The sequence below is a fragment of the Prinia subflava genome, chromosome 7 (genome assembly GCF_021018805.1).
Source record: "Prinia subflava isolate CZ2003 ecotype Zambia chromosome 7, Cam_Psub_1.2, whole genome shotgun sequence".
Classification (NCBI taxonomy): domain Eukaryota; kingdom Metazoa; phylum Chordata; class Aves; order Passeriformes; family Cisticolidae; genus Prinia; species Prinia subflava.
The window spans coordinates 10640907-10655623 of record NC_086253.1 but is presented as its reverse complement, the minus strand read 5'-3'; the positions used below and the strand labels follow the sequence as shown (position 1 = coordinate 10655623).

General features: G+C 38.0%; 1 protein-coding gene across 2 annotated transcripts in view; it reads left to right on the top strand.

The window, feature by feature from the left end:
• The window catches only part of SORCS2 (sortilin related VPS10 domain containing receptor 2), a 531576-nt gene that overhangs the window by 510911 nt on the left and 5948 nt on the right, over positions 1–14717 (top strand). Inside the window, exons 24-27 of one of the 2 annotated variants that reach the window (XM_063401573.1) lie at positions 1859–1958; positions 3443–3545; positions 12342–12487; positions 14634–14713. In XM_063401573.1, the coding sequence (XP_063257643.1) occupies positions 1859–1958; positions 3443–3545; positions 12342–12487; positions 14634–14713 (429 nt within the window). The remainder of the gene's footprint in view (positions 1–1858; positions 1959–3442; positions 3546–12341; positions 12488–14633; positions 14714–14717) is intronic. The other variant, XM_063401574.1, reaches the window with a different exon arrangement.

The window sequence follows — 14717 nt, the reverse complement described above, 5'->3', positions numbered from 1 at the left end:
TCCAGACAAACTACTTCATGAAAATTCCCAGTGAGTTGCTTTGGCAAAAAGGGAAAGTCAGAATCCAAGATGTATACCTGGGTAAGAGTTTGAATAATGTCATTATTTTTCATTCTTTTACATTCTTGTAATGCAGGAGCCATTGTGTTTCACATGTTCAAATATTGTCATTGTAAATGACATAGCAAAAGAAGATGGAAAATTCAAATGCTGGTATAAGAACCTTAACTTAAGAAGTCTAGAGAGGAGCTCCAAAGATCACATTTGTTTTTTAAAAAGCTGGAGAGGTGGCAGCACCATGCTCAAAATAAAATCTTGAGGTAGAAAAAAACCCCAAACATGAGCACTGAAAAAAAATCAGTCTATCAGTGAAATAAAGAAGCCAGAATCTTTAGCTGGATTCACATGAGATTCAAATTTTTGACCTGAGGACATATTGTTCAGATAGATTCGGGTACAAATTTAACTTCCCACAGCAGTGGGGAGTAAATAACAAACAAGTCCTAATCACTTAAGCAAAAGCCACACTAAATGTTGGGTTCCTTACAAATCTCCTAGGAAAATATGAGGAGTCAAAAGTTATGGAGCTCAGAAATTTCATTTACTGGCTGTAAATCAGATTAAGGTAAAGTAGTTGTCTCTCTTGCACTGTACACAACAAGCACATGAATAAACCTGGACTGATACAAAGAAAATGTATTTCAGTGGTAGCTGCATCACTTTAAAGCCTCCTAATCAGTGGAGTTGTCATATCCATTTTCTTTTCAGGCTTTAGGCAACAAGATAAATACTTGGGAGCTGTCTGCTCTAATTGTCTTGCAAAATAACTGAAGCTGTGCTCACTTCACCCTTACATTGACTCATTCCCACATCAAAAAATTTAATAAAGTCAGTGTAATGGCTTCAGAAGTAAGATATTTCTCAAAAAGAATGATGATATTTGAACTTTTGTATAGTGTCTGTCCATAATATGAGAGGGACTACAGGGATTTTTATCCATTATACTTCAAAAGCTTGTCAAAGATGAGCACCATAATTGATACTATCATAAAAGGAGTTACTTGTAAAGGTTTCATGGATATAAAGCAAATTTCTAATTTGGCATCCTCTGGGAAGTCATGTCCCAAATTATAAGGCATAGAGTATAAAACTAGCTCTGATCTTTTAGAAAATTGACCATATTGAAGACACAAGCAAGTAGAAAGTATAATTCAGACCATTTGTCATCTGGGGTTAGGATGTGAGGGTATATTTAATGGTTCTGCTTCTTAAAAATATGAGAGACCATATTTCACTATGCTCTATCCACTGGAGGAAAATGGGAGGAATACTGATTTTTTTCCACATGGATGAATGTATATATTTTTATGGAGTATTGTTAAAAATCAGCTATAAATGGAATTCATTCCATTACACGTAAGGTAAGGTAAGTTATGACATGCAGTTCATTATTAAATAGTAGTTACTTTTCATGGCAAGAAATTCTAAGTGGCATCACAGGCTTTCTTCTGACAGCTTACAAGAATGGGGGGTTTTTAATATTGGATTATGCATGTGTGAGTTATGACTCAGGTAAACCCAACATGCATGCAGATTACTTGCTGTCTGTCACATGCCAGGTAAACGTAGACTTTGGTAATCAAAAAGAAAGATTTGGCCATAAAATTGTGACATTCTCAGCTTTTATGTCTTCTGGAGTTTTGCTTGATTTTCAAATACTGAATTTCTTTTAGATTTCAGCTCATTGTCGACAAGTGCTTTCACCATTTAAAGAACCAGAGGTTTTCCTGTTTAAACACTGAGTGTCAAAGTGGAACTGAGCACAAGACATCTGACATTCTCTCTGTTGTATTTTCAGAGAATAGCAGCTATAAAGCAAGCCCTGAATGCACACAACATCAGTTTCTTTCTGAGGGGAGGATACTGGGTCTTAGTGACTTTAGCTGACTCCGGTTCAGGTAAATATATTAAAAAAGCTATCAATATTTTGGATGCCTGTTCAGGTTCTAATAATTTAAGGAGAAAATCTTTATATCAATATGTATGTGTACATATAATACATATGTATATACTTACTTGTTACTTGTTACATATAAATAAACACATATGTATATATATATGTTTTTATATATATACATACACATACATGTATACATTTCATTTGGTCATTATTAACAGTCACAGCCAAATAAATATTATTTTGATGTTTCCATTTTGCCATACCTCACGATATGTATCACAAGCTTCTTGCTTTTTCTAAGTAACCTCAACATCAATACCTCCCTTGTACAAAATAGTGCCCTGAAGAGCCAACCAGCTTCAAAAAACTCATCTGGTGATCCAAAGGCACTTTAGGCTGCACTGGCTGCTAAGAAAGCAGAACTTCTTTGCCCTGATATCAGCCATTAACTCTGCTGCTGTAACCACCTGGGTCTAACACAAGGCTTGCTGCATCTCTGCCATGCATCTCTGATCTTCTGATCAGCTAATGGGAAGGTTGCTGTAGGGTCTCCACATTGCTAATCCTGAGATAAATTATGTTTTTTCTCTGTTTAAAACAAATGGAAATGAGGCCGGGGGCAGGGGGAGTTGTGTGCATTTCCTGCCTCCCTGGATTTATTGGTGATGGTTGAAGAGAGTATGTGTGCATACATGTGTGAATTTTGAACAGAGAGAGGATAAAATCATGTTTTAACCAAAAAGTCCAGCTTTGACCTGAATCTTTTATGAGAATGTCCTGTAATTTTTGTGTATTGCCTCCCATAATATATCCTCCTTTATTAATTTCAGTGTGTTGTGGGAGAACAGCTTTAGCCAGCCAGTATCAATTTATGTAAATGCTGGTGTGATATTTCATCTGGCAGCTCTCTGTGGAAGACAAAGCTCTTTTATCTAGTTCCTAATGTAGAGCTGTGCTGCAGTCTCACTGTGGTACCTTGGCTGGTGTGAAGGGCTGACATTCGTTTGGCAGCACAAAGGGGACTGAAAGAAGCCCACGTTCATTGCAGCCTTTACCAATGCATGACCTTGATGAGTTCATTTGTTGTTCAGAGCCTTGGTTTCTCCATCTGTGAGATTAATACAGCCCTGCTTTTGCAAAGCATGTGCTTACAGCTGGTGATCATTCACTGTGATAACTTCAGATTCCCTGAAAAAAACCCAAACAATCACTGAGTATGCAGATAATTAAATCTTCAGGATCTTGGGTTTTGCTGTTTGTTGCTTTCTTTTTTTTAAGTGAGTACTCTGTCCTTCAGTAACAAGTCACCAATTAATTCTGTGCTTCTGCCTTTCTGAAAAAGCCACAGACGGAGTGAAAAGAAGAGGTTGCAAAAATAACAACCAATGCTTTTGACCTGACAATTAAATAGAAAAGAACTCTCAAGAATGAGAATGATGTGGAAGGGGACATGCAAAACTGTTCTTTTATTTTGTGTTTCAGACTCTCAGAGGATTGGAGGAAGCAGTGGCTACTGGGCTATTGTGGTTCTCTTTGTTATTTGTCTCGTTGCAGTTGGGGCTTTCATTCTCTACAAGTTCAAAAGGCAAGTAAACCTTAATGAATATATGCATTTAATAATTAGATTTATCCATAGATTAGCAAGACAGAGATTGTTGTTGTAAAGAAGATTTCTTGAAGAATTGCAAGAAGTACACCACTTTGAAAGTCATATTTTTCTGAACTTTTGAGACATCAAGATACTGCACTGATGTTTCTTTCACTTGCTGTGTTCCAAGATAAATACCAACAATATGGGAACTATGGAGAGTTTGTTCAGTTTGTCTAAGTAATACCATCAAGAATCAGAGCTGAACTAAAATATTATTCCTGATTAATTCCCTTCTCATTACTACTAACAGTTATGAATAAGCTAAAACTGTCGGGACAGGGAGTGCATCTGCAATGCTGATTTGCTTAAAAAGTGGTTTTATCAAAGCATGTAACGCTCTGGGGCTTCTCTTTGCACATATTACATTTTAATTGCTGAGGCAATGCCATGGAGAATGACTGACAGAAAGAGATTAGCTTTAATTTGGCACTGGAGTGTGTGGAGGGAAGAAATATTTCTGCAAGTGGCCCTTATGGGGAGCATGTTCTCAAAACTGAGCAATGCTGGCCTTGGACAGTTGAAGAAATCTTTAGTCTGCAATTGATTTTAATCCGAGCTGCTGTGCAATTTAAATAATTTTTTCTTGTTCATGGGCAGTGTTATCACTGTTTATGCTACTGGCATTTCTGTATCTCTGGGGCATTCAGAAGGGTTTGAGCATACTGGAACAAGCCTTCATCATCATCATCAGCTCCTGTTGTCGTTTGTCAGTGAGGATTCATACTGATTTGTCTCATTTTTTAATGGGTGATTTTTATTTAAAATTAATATTGTTTTATAGAATTAGGAGCAGCATTAAGTTTGTGACAGCACTAAATGTAGGTAACATTAAGTAAGAGTTTGTTTAGCTAAAGTATTTTATGTCAATAAAGAAAACCCCCTTTTTCTTCAAGAGCCTAAGCTTTTTGGAATTCATAGCAACTGATTGCTTTAAAGGACAAAGCCCAGAACACTGTATCAGACTGTGTACAATGGAATAAAAATCCATTTTGCTCTTTTAGGTGCCTGAAGCGAGGAGAAACATAAAAATGCTTGATGTGATGTAATTATATTATTTCAATAGCAATGCAATGGGGGATTTTCTGTTTGTGGTTTCTATCATAAAACTTCCTTGTGATATCTTTTAAAAGCTGTCTGATTTATATCTATTATTAGCTCTTAAATGAGAGCAATTAAGTAACTGTCACAATTACTGCGTGGTGGAAGAAGTATAAAATATTTAAGAAAGGAATAAAAACATATTATTCCTTGAGCCCTTTCTAAAATTCCCATTAAAACACTGCTTTATAAGTAGAGCTTTTATTAAGGAGAAAAATATAGTACAATTTCCAAATTGTGAGCGTTAATCTCTCACACACTTCTGTATATTATTTGTGAAAATAATTTGCATTTACATTTGGGGGCAGGGGGTAGTTTAGATGCAAGTGAGGACTATTGTGAGATATATTCAAAAGTTTGTCAGGACCCTAAAAACTGCTGTTGGCATTGATGAATGACCATGCAGTAGTATTCAATTTTAGTCTGCATCTTATCTGTTTCTGAGATATTTAAAGAATCCTTTTTAAATATTCCTGCTAAGCTTTTCAAAATTGACAATTTTTTTGTTGGATCCTTCATCTGCCATTTCTTCTTCAGTGAGTACTGAGCACCTAATGAGTGCTATGTTTTGGTTTTTCCTCATGGGCTCCCTGTGAATGCCTGGCCCACCAAAATCTTTAATCCCTTTTAGAAAGTCTTTCCTGTGTTTATGGAGATGATTGCTGCATTTCTGGATCCCCGTGGAGTGCTTGTTGGGAATACAGTCCCTTTAAAGTCAGTACAGTGAGGATGTGAGTTTAAAAACTGGTCCACAGGGACTGAGGCTATGAAATGAGTGTCCTTTATAAAAATAAAAGTTACAGGCTTTAATGCATAAAGGCAACTTTTCAATATTATATGCCTGGGTATTAAAAATTAATTTGCTGAAAGAATGCCATAGGCAATAAAAAATGTTCCATTTTAGGTGATAATTTCAGAATTACTGTGGCCTATGGTAACTCAGATAACTTGGGGAAATAAAAAATATGGTTTAATTCCACAGATAAATTACAGATGTGTAGAGTGTTGAAAGGATAATACTCTCCATAAGTATGATGTATGATTTACAAACCTAAGGAGAGATGGAAGACCTTTGGTGGTGCTTTCCCTTCATTCATGTAGATTAATAGAAGGGGCAAAACTCTTTTTTCCCTACATCAGTGAAATTTTTTTGATCTTAGTTTTATCACTACACTGATTGGGTCTATAGGTTTGCAAGAGATTATATGAACATGTCTTGGGCTGCCCTCTCTCTCTCTCTTTCTCTCTCTTTGCTGCCTCAAAGTTAAGTTTGATAATTGCAAAGATGCAAGATGGAAAAACTGGCTTGCAAAATGAGATGGCAACTGGATTGTCAGGGAGCTTACAGCTTCATACACGAGAGCAGCCATCTATTTGTAATGACAGAGTTCAGGACTTGTGATGAAAAAGGGAGAGAAAATAGCAGACCTTTGTGTAGACCTAGCTTTGACAGAAAATGGTGAAACAAGCCCAAGCTGCCCCAGGGTTTCTCAGTACTGAGGCTCCCTGTCCCAAGCATGGTCACCTGCCCAAATAATTCCTGAAGTACCTCTCATAAGAACTTGGGTACTAATTTACACTAATTTTGTCAGATTGAGCAGGGAAATGAAAGATGGTGTTGACAAGATATCAGAGACTAATCCAGTTCCTCTTTTTTAAAATTAATCTTTCGTATGTATTGAAACTTGATGCTCCTATTTAATTTCTTATTTTTTGAAAACTGCAATATTCAGTACTAAATATTGGCATCCCTGACAAGAAGTAAATCTAACAAAATTAATTTTGGGAGAGAGCAGTGATCTAAAAATAACAATCCTGCATAACATTCTTTGTCCAAGTCCTCATATACAGGAAAAGAAAAGAGCATTACATCTAATTAGGTGGGGGGTAGGGGAAAAACAGTCGCAGATTCCTGTAGAGGTAGTGGCATTTTGGCTGATTGTACCATGTACAAGCATGGTACAAACCACTGCCAGATCACTCCTCAAGGAATGCCCATTAAATAAAAAAGATGTAAATGGTACAGCTGCTCACTGCTCTAAAAAAGTCTAAAATTTGTATAATCTACTGGATAACCAGAGCTGTCATGGCTGTCTAGCCAACGATTGACTGTAGGTCACATCTGTTCCTGTATGCCCTAATCCCAAATACTTAAGAATTGACTGGGAAGACTGCTGCCCTCTGTTTTCACTGTGTGTGCTGTAAAATTGCAAGCATATATTGTTTCATGTCCCCATTCCTGAACCTCAGGCACCCCACACTTTATCTGATGGGTTTTTGGTGCATCCAGCCACTTCTTGAAAACCTGGTCCCGGAGTCCCCAAGCTCATGAAGTGACTCCTGGCAATCCCAAGCATGGTTCATTGCTTTCAGCAAAGGGAAAAAAATAAAGAAATCAAAATTATTTGGGAAACACAGAGGCTTGATCTTTTTTGATCAGAGTAGAAAAGGACTTCAGAATAGGGATATTTTTACTCTGTATATGGCAACTTAAATGATAAATGCGATGGGTTTTCAAAAACTAATTGTAATGGTATTCAACAAATGAGCTGTTTGTTTTATCTGAGCTGTTGGTTTAGATGGTTCAGGGGAGGAATTTTGAGCATGGCAACAGGGAGCAAGGGGTCATTCCTTGCATGTGAGCCAGCTGTGGCTGTTCAGGAGGAGATGTGGGTGGTGGGCAAGCCACGAGTGAAGCGCCTTCGCTCTGCTCTGCTCTCACTTGTGAGTGTGGAAATCACTGAGCGGGTGCCTCAAGCAAACAACATGTTGCAATACTCAATAGTATGCTCCAGCTCTTTAAGCATCCAGGTGAAATGGACTGCAGCTGCTTCTTCTGCCCACAACAATATGAAACAGCTGGAAAATATTTTTGAAAAATCTGGGGCTATTTCTTAATGTGGATCTGGGATCTGCATATATTTTTTCTTTACCATGCCATCTTTACTAGATTTGGTGCAGTAAAAACACACTTCTTCCATTCCCTTTGAAACAATGTTTGTATTTTTTTTTGTGGTTTTCAAGCTGCCATCCAGAAAAGATTTCTTCATCCTCCCAGAAGAAGCTTTATGGTGTGGGATCCTGGGCAACAGTATAGAGAAGGGAAATAGCACTGTCTGCACCAGATGAAGTGGAGGAAAGGAAAATTATATTTTAGCCACATCAAAGCTGCCATGTAATCATCATGGTACTAGCAGAAGATCTGAAATCATCATTTTCTTATTTTTCATTTCTGCATAATAGCAGGAGAGTAGAGTAGCCAAACCAGAGCACATAGCTGGCTTTTGTGCTTATGTATTTTACCTGGTTAATTACAGCAAATTCAATTCTCTGAAAGAGGATGAAAATCTTCATCTTTTAATTTGTATGCAAACTGCTGCTGGTGTACTTCAAGCTGCACACATTGTTTTCACAAATCACTATGAATCCTCTTCACCCAGATTTATACCATTCTCTGTGTATTCCTTTTTTGCCTGCTACTATCAAGTACCAATTTTGGTAAATGAATCCCCTCCTGAGTCATTTCTACAATCTGGAGCAGAACTGTGTTATCTTTCTGCCTCATTGACTTACTATCTCATTTTCAGTCTCTGAAGAAAAGCTATCTTTTTTCCCCACCTTGCTTCTACTACTTTTATGTTCCATGAGAGCAAGCTTAGTCCCAACCTATGTCTTTTAGTGATAAAAAAAACCAAAAAAAACCCAGGCAGTAATTTAATGTTCCATAATATTTTGTAAAAACATCCTCAGAAATCAAAGTAATAGCATGCAGAAAAGATTTCGGAAATGAAAGAGGCAAATACATCAGGAGTGCCCTAAAGCATGAAGAAGTCAGTCATCTGAACATTAATCCAAACATAATAAAGTCAACACCACAATAAAGTATTCTATTTAATGGATTATTATTGTTGTTATTTTTATTTAAGTTCCGAGAGAATGCTACATTGTTCCATACTCTTTGCCATGTGAATACGTTCATATTTTTTATACTAAACGGAATTTTAATCAAGCCTCTGGAAAATAAATGAAGTTTCATAAAGGCGAATGAATATTTTTTTCCACAAAGAAGGAATTGAAAGCCAAATAAACTAGAGCTTAAATGAGTAGGAATCCATATTGCATCCCCCTCCTGCTGTTCCTTCCTGCTGAAAAATTTTAAGTGCTAACAGTTTGGGGTAGGAATTGATTAGAATTTTTGAATAAAGGAAGGAAAACAAAGTACTTCCTGGAATGTCTTCTAAAAGGTTTGGGACCAGGAGAGCTTGGTGAAAATCATGTGCTGTGATGTTCTTTAGTGGTGCTGTGCAGAATTAGATGTCTAGCTCATATTTTCTTGGTCCTCAAAGCAGGCATAATGTTTCTTCTTTTTCATGATTGAAAAAAAGTGCTACACAAAAAACAAAAGGAACTAAAAATGTAAACCATGGAGTGCTGCTCAGCAGAGGTAATTGCCTCCAGTGATGGATGTGAAGCACATGCATTTTGCAGATGAGCAAAGCCTCCAAAGAAACTATTGCATAATCTTCTTGTCTGTTCTTCTAAATGTGCTTTCAATTTTCTTATTGCTGATACAAATCTGTTGGGTCAAATTTCATGTCTTGTCATGTCTTCACATCTTTTATGTAGACCCAAGAATTTCAGCTCTGCCTGCTTCAAACAGTTACACTGGACTCAACATCAACAGCTTCTTGAAGAAGAGGGAAGCACATCAGGGTACACTAGAGTTTTACTCTGTGTAAGGAGGGGTAGCAGCCTCCTTCCTGCATGTTAGAGACAGTGAGAAGCAAAATTGCCAGAATCAGGCCCATCTTTAGCAAGGCTCCACATCCTATTTCATCCCACAGTGGTTGTCCCTTGTAAACAGAATATCTGGCACATGTGTTCAAAATGCCTCTTGAAAAGGCTTGGACTATCATTTTCTTCAGGGTGGTTGAGTGTGTTCCTTGTAAAACTGAACAAATGTGAAACACAGAGAGATTTCTGTAGTGTATAAAAGGTCTAATGCCTCTAATGCCTGCAGTACCTGTCTTTTCAAGGCCTGGGATATTCTCCTTCCTCCAGTCCATTCAATGTGCAAGTATGAGGAGCAAAGGGAAGTGAGGAAGTACTGAGCACCTCAGCTTTTTACCTTCCCCAAAGGACCTGTACTTAGCAGAACTGGGCAGGATAAGGCGAGTGAGAAATAACAGCTCACATTTTTCTTTCTCATTTTATTCTTAAGCCATAAGGAAATGCTCTTAGCAACATTACATTCACATTTATTTGTGAATTTGAGAGGTTTCTTCATTCTTGCTGAATATGTTTACTAGTGTGTGTTGTGCTCGTGGTTGTCTCTAACCAGTAAGTCGTGCAGGAGCCATGAGCTGAAGCCCCAGGATTTACACCAAAGGATTTACACTTTGTTCCCCTGGTTTCATACAGGTCCCAGGCAGCAGTCACACCAGCAGCTCTTCTCCCTTTACTCAACTGCAAAGGCCTGATGTGCCATATGGGTTTGAGATGTTGAACATTTTTGTTATGTTGAAATTGTTTTGATAATGCCATTGATGCTTCTCCGGTCTGTCAGAAATAGTTCTGAGAAGGTTATTATAATTATTGCAGAAACATATGTGCTAATTCTGCAGATATGTTAGAGAGACATTCTTCTGGGTTTTGTCTCCCTTAGGCATTTGATGGTGGACGGAAAGTGAGCAGTTTGACAGGTTTGATGCAGGTCTGATTGAGAGAATAGTTTTACACATGACCAGTTTCATTACCAGACACATTAAAAACTGTCTGGAGTTACTGGCCCTAGAGAAAAAAAATCAAAATTAATTACCTAATATATTTGTTTTGGTAATGAGGAATGTCTTTCCCTCTTGCAAAATGATTTTTTTAAATCCATATAATGAAAGGAGAGTGATGCAGGGCTTGGCTTTATGTGTATATTTTTGTTGGAGAGCCCTCGGACCTGTTGAAGTGATCATAATTGCACAGCATTGTGTCATCAGACCTTCTTTCCATCCTTGTCCTTTTCCTTTTGGTTTTGTACTACCTATAAATAATGGGATGAAATACCTAATTTTTATTTATATACATGTATGTGTGTTTGTGTAGATATGTAGGACTCAGTTTATCTTTTGGATTGTTCAGATTAAAGGGAGGAGATTATCTTCAGTCATCTTTGCTTTCTTTGTGATTTCCATTTGTTTTCATTACTTTGATGCAATGAAAGTTGTTTTCCAGAATAGTTTGTTGCAGTAACTTTTTTTATCTCAAACTAAAATGATGCCCCTTGCTAAAGACACCTTCTTGTGAAATGGCATTTTTAAACAGGTCTTCTTCAAAAGCCTAGGGAAACTAAAGTAATCTGTGTATTTATCCAGCTTTTAAACTGCTACTGTGTTATGGAGCAGGAGATGGGTGCTTTTAGAGAGATGCCTAAACATTAGTGTCACTTTTTCTATTTTCTCAGTGTCTAAAGGGGCTCAACAGAAACTACAGCTGTTCAACCCTGTTTTTTCCTTTTCTTCTCATCTGCCCATTGTAATAATCTGGCTTTAAGCACAGACTTTGACAGCCATGATCTGCTGTCATGCTGCTCAAGCTGTCAAGCAGCTTCTGGCACTGCAGGAAATGGAGCTTAGAGCCTGCAGCTCCCTAATCTGAAGTGTCTGCTTGGTGCTTGGGAAAGAATGTCCTCACATGCCTAGGCACACTGCAGGTGGACACAGCTGCAGCACAAAGGGAATGGCTCTTGAGGAATGTTTAAACCATAAAATCTATTGCAAAGCTGGCAGTCCCTGATTTTTCCCTTAGAGTTTACAAAGTCTAATTTAAATTAATCTGGTTAAGAACCCTTTATCAATATTAAGTCATAAGCCTCCCAGTCTCAGACACGGTGCTAATTGTTAGAGGCATTTAATAAGATGGGTTTTGTTTCTCTAGATTCCAGTCAGAGTCAGTGAATTATTTTCACTTGCAGAGTTTGTGTAATTCATTAGTTCCCAATCCAAACTTTAAACTGTCTCCTTCAGTGCCACCTGCTTAACTTAATCAACCTTCCCAGTCTTATCCATGCCTGTTTACCTTCTCACTCCTCACTCCTTGGTCCTGACCTCCTGGCTCTTCACTCTCTGCTCCTTTCCATTCCCTATCTCTTGGCCTTCTCCTGACTTTTTCTCCCTGGCCCTGATGGACTGTGAGTGCCATCTGATGCTGTCACACTTCAGTGTCAGCCCACGTGCTCAGGGAGAGGTGATGATGATTGCAGCCCAGCTCAACCTATGGGAAGACATCTGGGACCAGGAATGAACACCCATTGGGCCCTTTTATTGCTTGAATTCTTAAAACAGGTTTTCTGTGGCTTTAGTAAATTTTTTTGACATTGCTCGTTGTCTGTCAATCTTAGAAATGGATGCTTAAATATTATATTAGTATGAAGATCCTGATAAAGCAGTTACATAAAACTGTGAAAGAGAACACAGAGTTTGTAAGTTTAGGTTGTGATCACAAAATTAAGGAAGGATGGGATTGGTGATGATTTTTTGTTCTGGAACAACTTTGCCCTGTTGGAGCTCTGCTCTGATCCCAGTGTGTGCATGTGACACAAAAGAATTCCATCCTAAAATTTTTTGTTCTTGTCCCATTTAGGAAACTGCCAGGCAGAAATGTCTACGCCCAGATGCACAATGAAAAAGAGCAGGAGATGACAAGCCCTGTTAATCACAGTGAGGACACCCAGAACATCATCCAGGGTGAGGAGTTTATTGATGATGATCTGGACTCTCAAACACTAGGTAACGCAAGAGGTAACTTCATTTTTAGCTTATAAATTTTCATAAGTAGTTGATTTTAAATTGATGTTTGTTTTCATTTTAGTTCTTTTTCATTTTCTGTTCAGTCTTGAAAAGATGCAAATGGTAACACCACGAACAAGGGATTATCTCAATCACCTTCTTTTGGCTTGCTTGAGATACAGGCTAATGTATGGATGATGTGCTATATAGAGCATGAGCACACAGATAGGAGTTTAATGTCAGGAGACTGACTCGGACAATTTTAGAGATAAATTATATTTGGTAGAATGGGATAATCTGCAACAGTTGAATTAACTCATAATCCCCTGAATTAGTGGAAAATTGAGTGCAGACCAGAAGGGTTTGTAGAGTCAATGCTTCTGTAATTTCAGATGGTTTGTACGGAGATCCATTGCTTTATTTGCCTTCGTATTCCAATGGCATTTAAAGTTTTTGTGATCAGAAACATTGGATTTATTAATGGATAAAAAGTATCATAATTCTTTCTTAGTTTATCCATTGATTTTCCTCACTGATTCATGAGGTGGTTATAAGGAATCCAGGAGGGAAACTTTCTGTGAGTATCTCTCAATGCAAATGATTTCAGGTGGAAGTGTATATCCTGAAACCCCGTGCTTAGTTTTAATGCAGCATGGAGTTCTGATCTAGAATACATTGTCTTTAGACTGCTTTCAGGTCACAGTCTGAAAATTGCAGGACAGTGTAAAAAAAAACCAAAACAAACCCAGTTCCATTTCCAAAAATTTGTGAAAATAAATCAGATGATCCCAAGTTTTGGGATTTGTAGCAGTAGATTGATGGGTGTGAAAGGCAATTGTAAGGTCTTCATGAACCCCAAGGAAGATGTGTTTTAGCTGCACCCAAGGTAGCCTGGGCAAGACAGGATCTGATCTGAGGAGAGATTCCTTTATCTTGGGTTTCACCTTTTTTGTTTGTTGTCGATGTCTTTTTTTTCGTTTGCTGAACTATGTGCTGCTTCTAGGTTCTTGGAGGTGTTAGCTTTGAACACAAAGGAAGAATCCAGCCTCTTGCTTTGCTTTGTGTATTTCTATGTCTTCTTTGACAACCTTGTGTATGAGTATCACTGCTTTCATTCTGATTTTGCCAGATGACCTTTATTGCTCTCCTGACTTTACCGGAGTTAGTTCCAAAAACAAACCTGGAAAAACAAAGTCTATGTTAAATTTGTTTGGTCATCTCCTCTCCAGGGTCTTTAGAGGAGAAGCTGAATGCTAACAAAGTCCTTTCAGACATGCCTATTAAAATGGAGCATTCAAACACCTCTAGTACGGTACAAAAGCATAACTTCTTTTAGTGGTAGAAAAACCCTCATGGTTTGTTTAAAAGAAGGCAGCTTGGGATGCTCTAATAAGGAAATACTACCCTGATTTGTAACACATTTAGAATTAATCTCTGCTTGCCCTCCACTTGTTACTCAGAGAAAACAAAAATCTTCCATTTGAGCAGTGCATTATTTTTGGGTTAAAGAGTACAAGTTCATGATGTTTTGATGACATAAAATGTAAATGTGATTTCGAGGTGATTTGTGCTTCAGCCAGGCTGTCTGCAGCAGCAGGCTTTCCAGGAGAGTGTAAAAAGCTGCTTTTGTGGATCATAATCATCCATATTTGTCAGCTACTGTACAGCTTTTAGACAGAAGATGTTATTTAATACATAAAACTGCACTCCTGCTCGCTCTACTGTTTTGTTATTTGCAATACTTTCCACTAGCTCCGGTATTGCTCAGTACTGCCAAGAAAATATTCCCGTTAATGATACTCTATTTTATCTGGCGTAGAGTATGAAACATGTTATAATCAATCCCTGCTTTATATCAAATTCTGCTTTACGACATTGTTTGCAGAAGGTTCCTATGCTATGGAGATCCCCTCTAGTTCTGGTGAGCTTTTCTCCTCCCTCTTGGGAGATGTCAGTCCTGCTCCATGCGCAGCAGGGAGGTACAGGCCTGGGTTTCTGTTTGTTCTCTCTTCTCATAACTTTTGAATTTCCACAGTACAGTATTTCCAGACTCACCCATCCCCTTTTTTTGTTTTCTATATATTTTTATGTTGCCTACTTTATCGCAACCCCCACCTTGGGACTCCTCAACACCATTACCTTGCAGTGACTCCTTCTGGGAGAGGTGGCAACTTGAGCAGCTACAGAGTTCCCTTATTGCTGATGCCGGTCAGTGTGCAGTCCCAGGTCA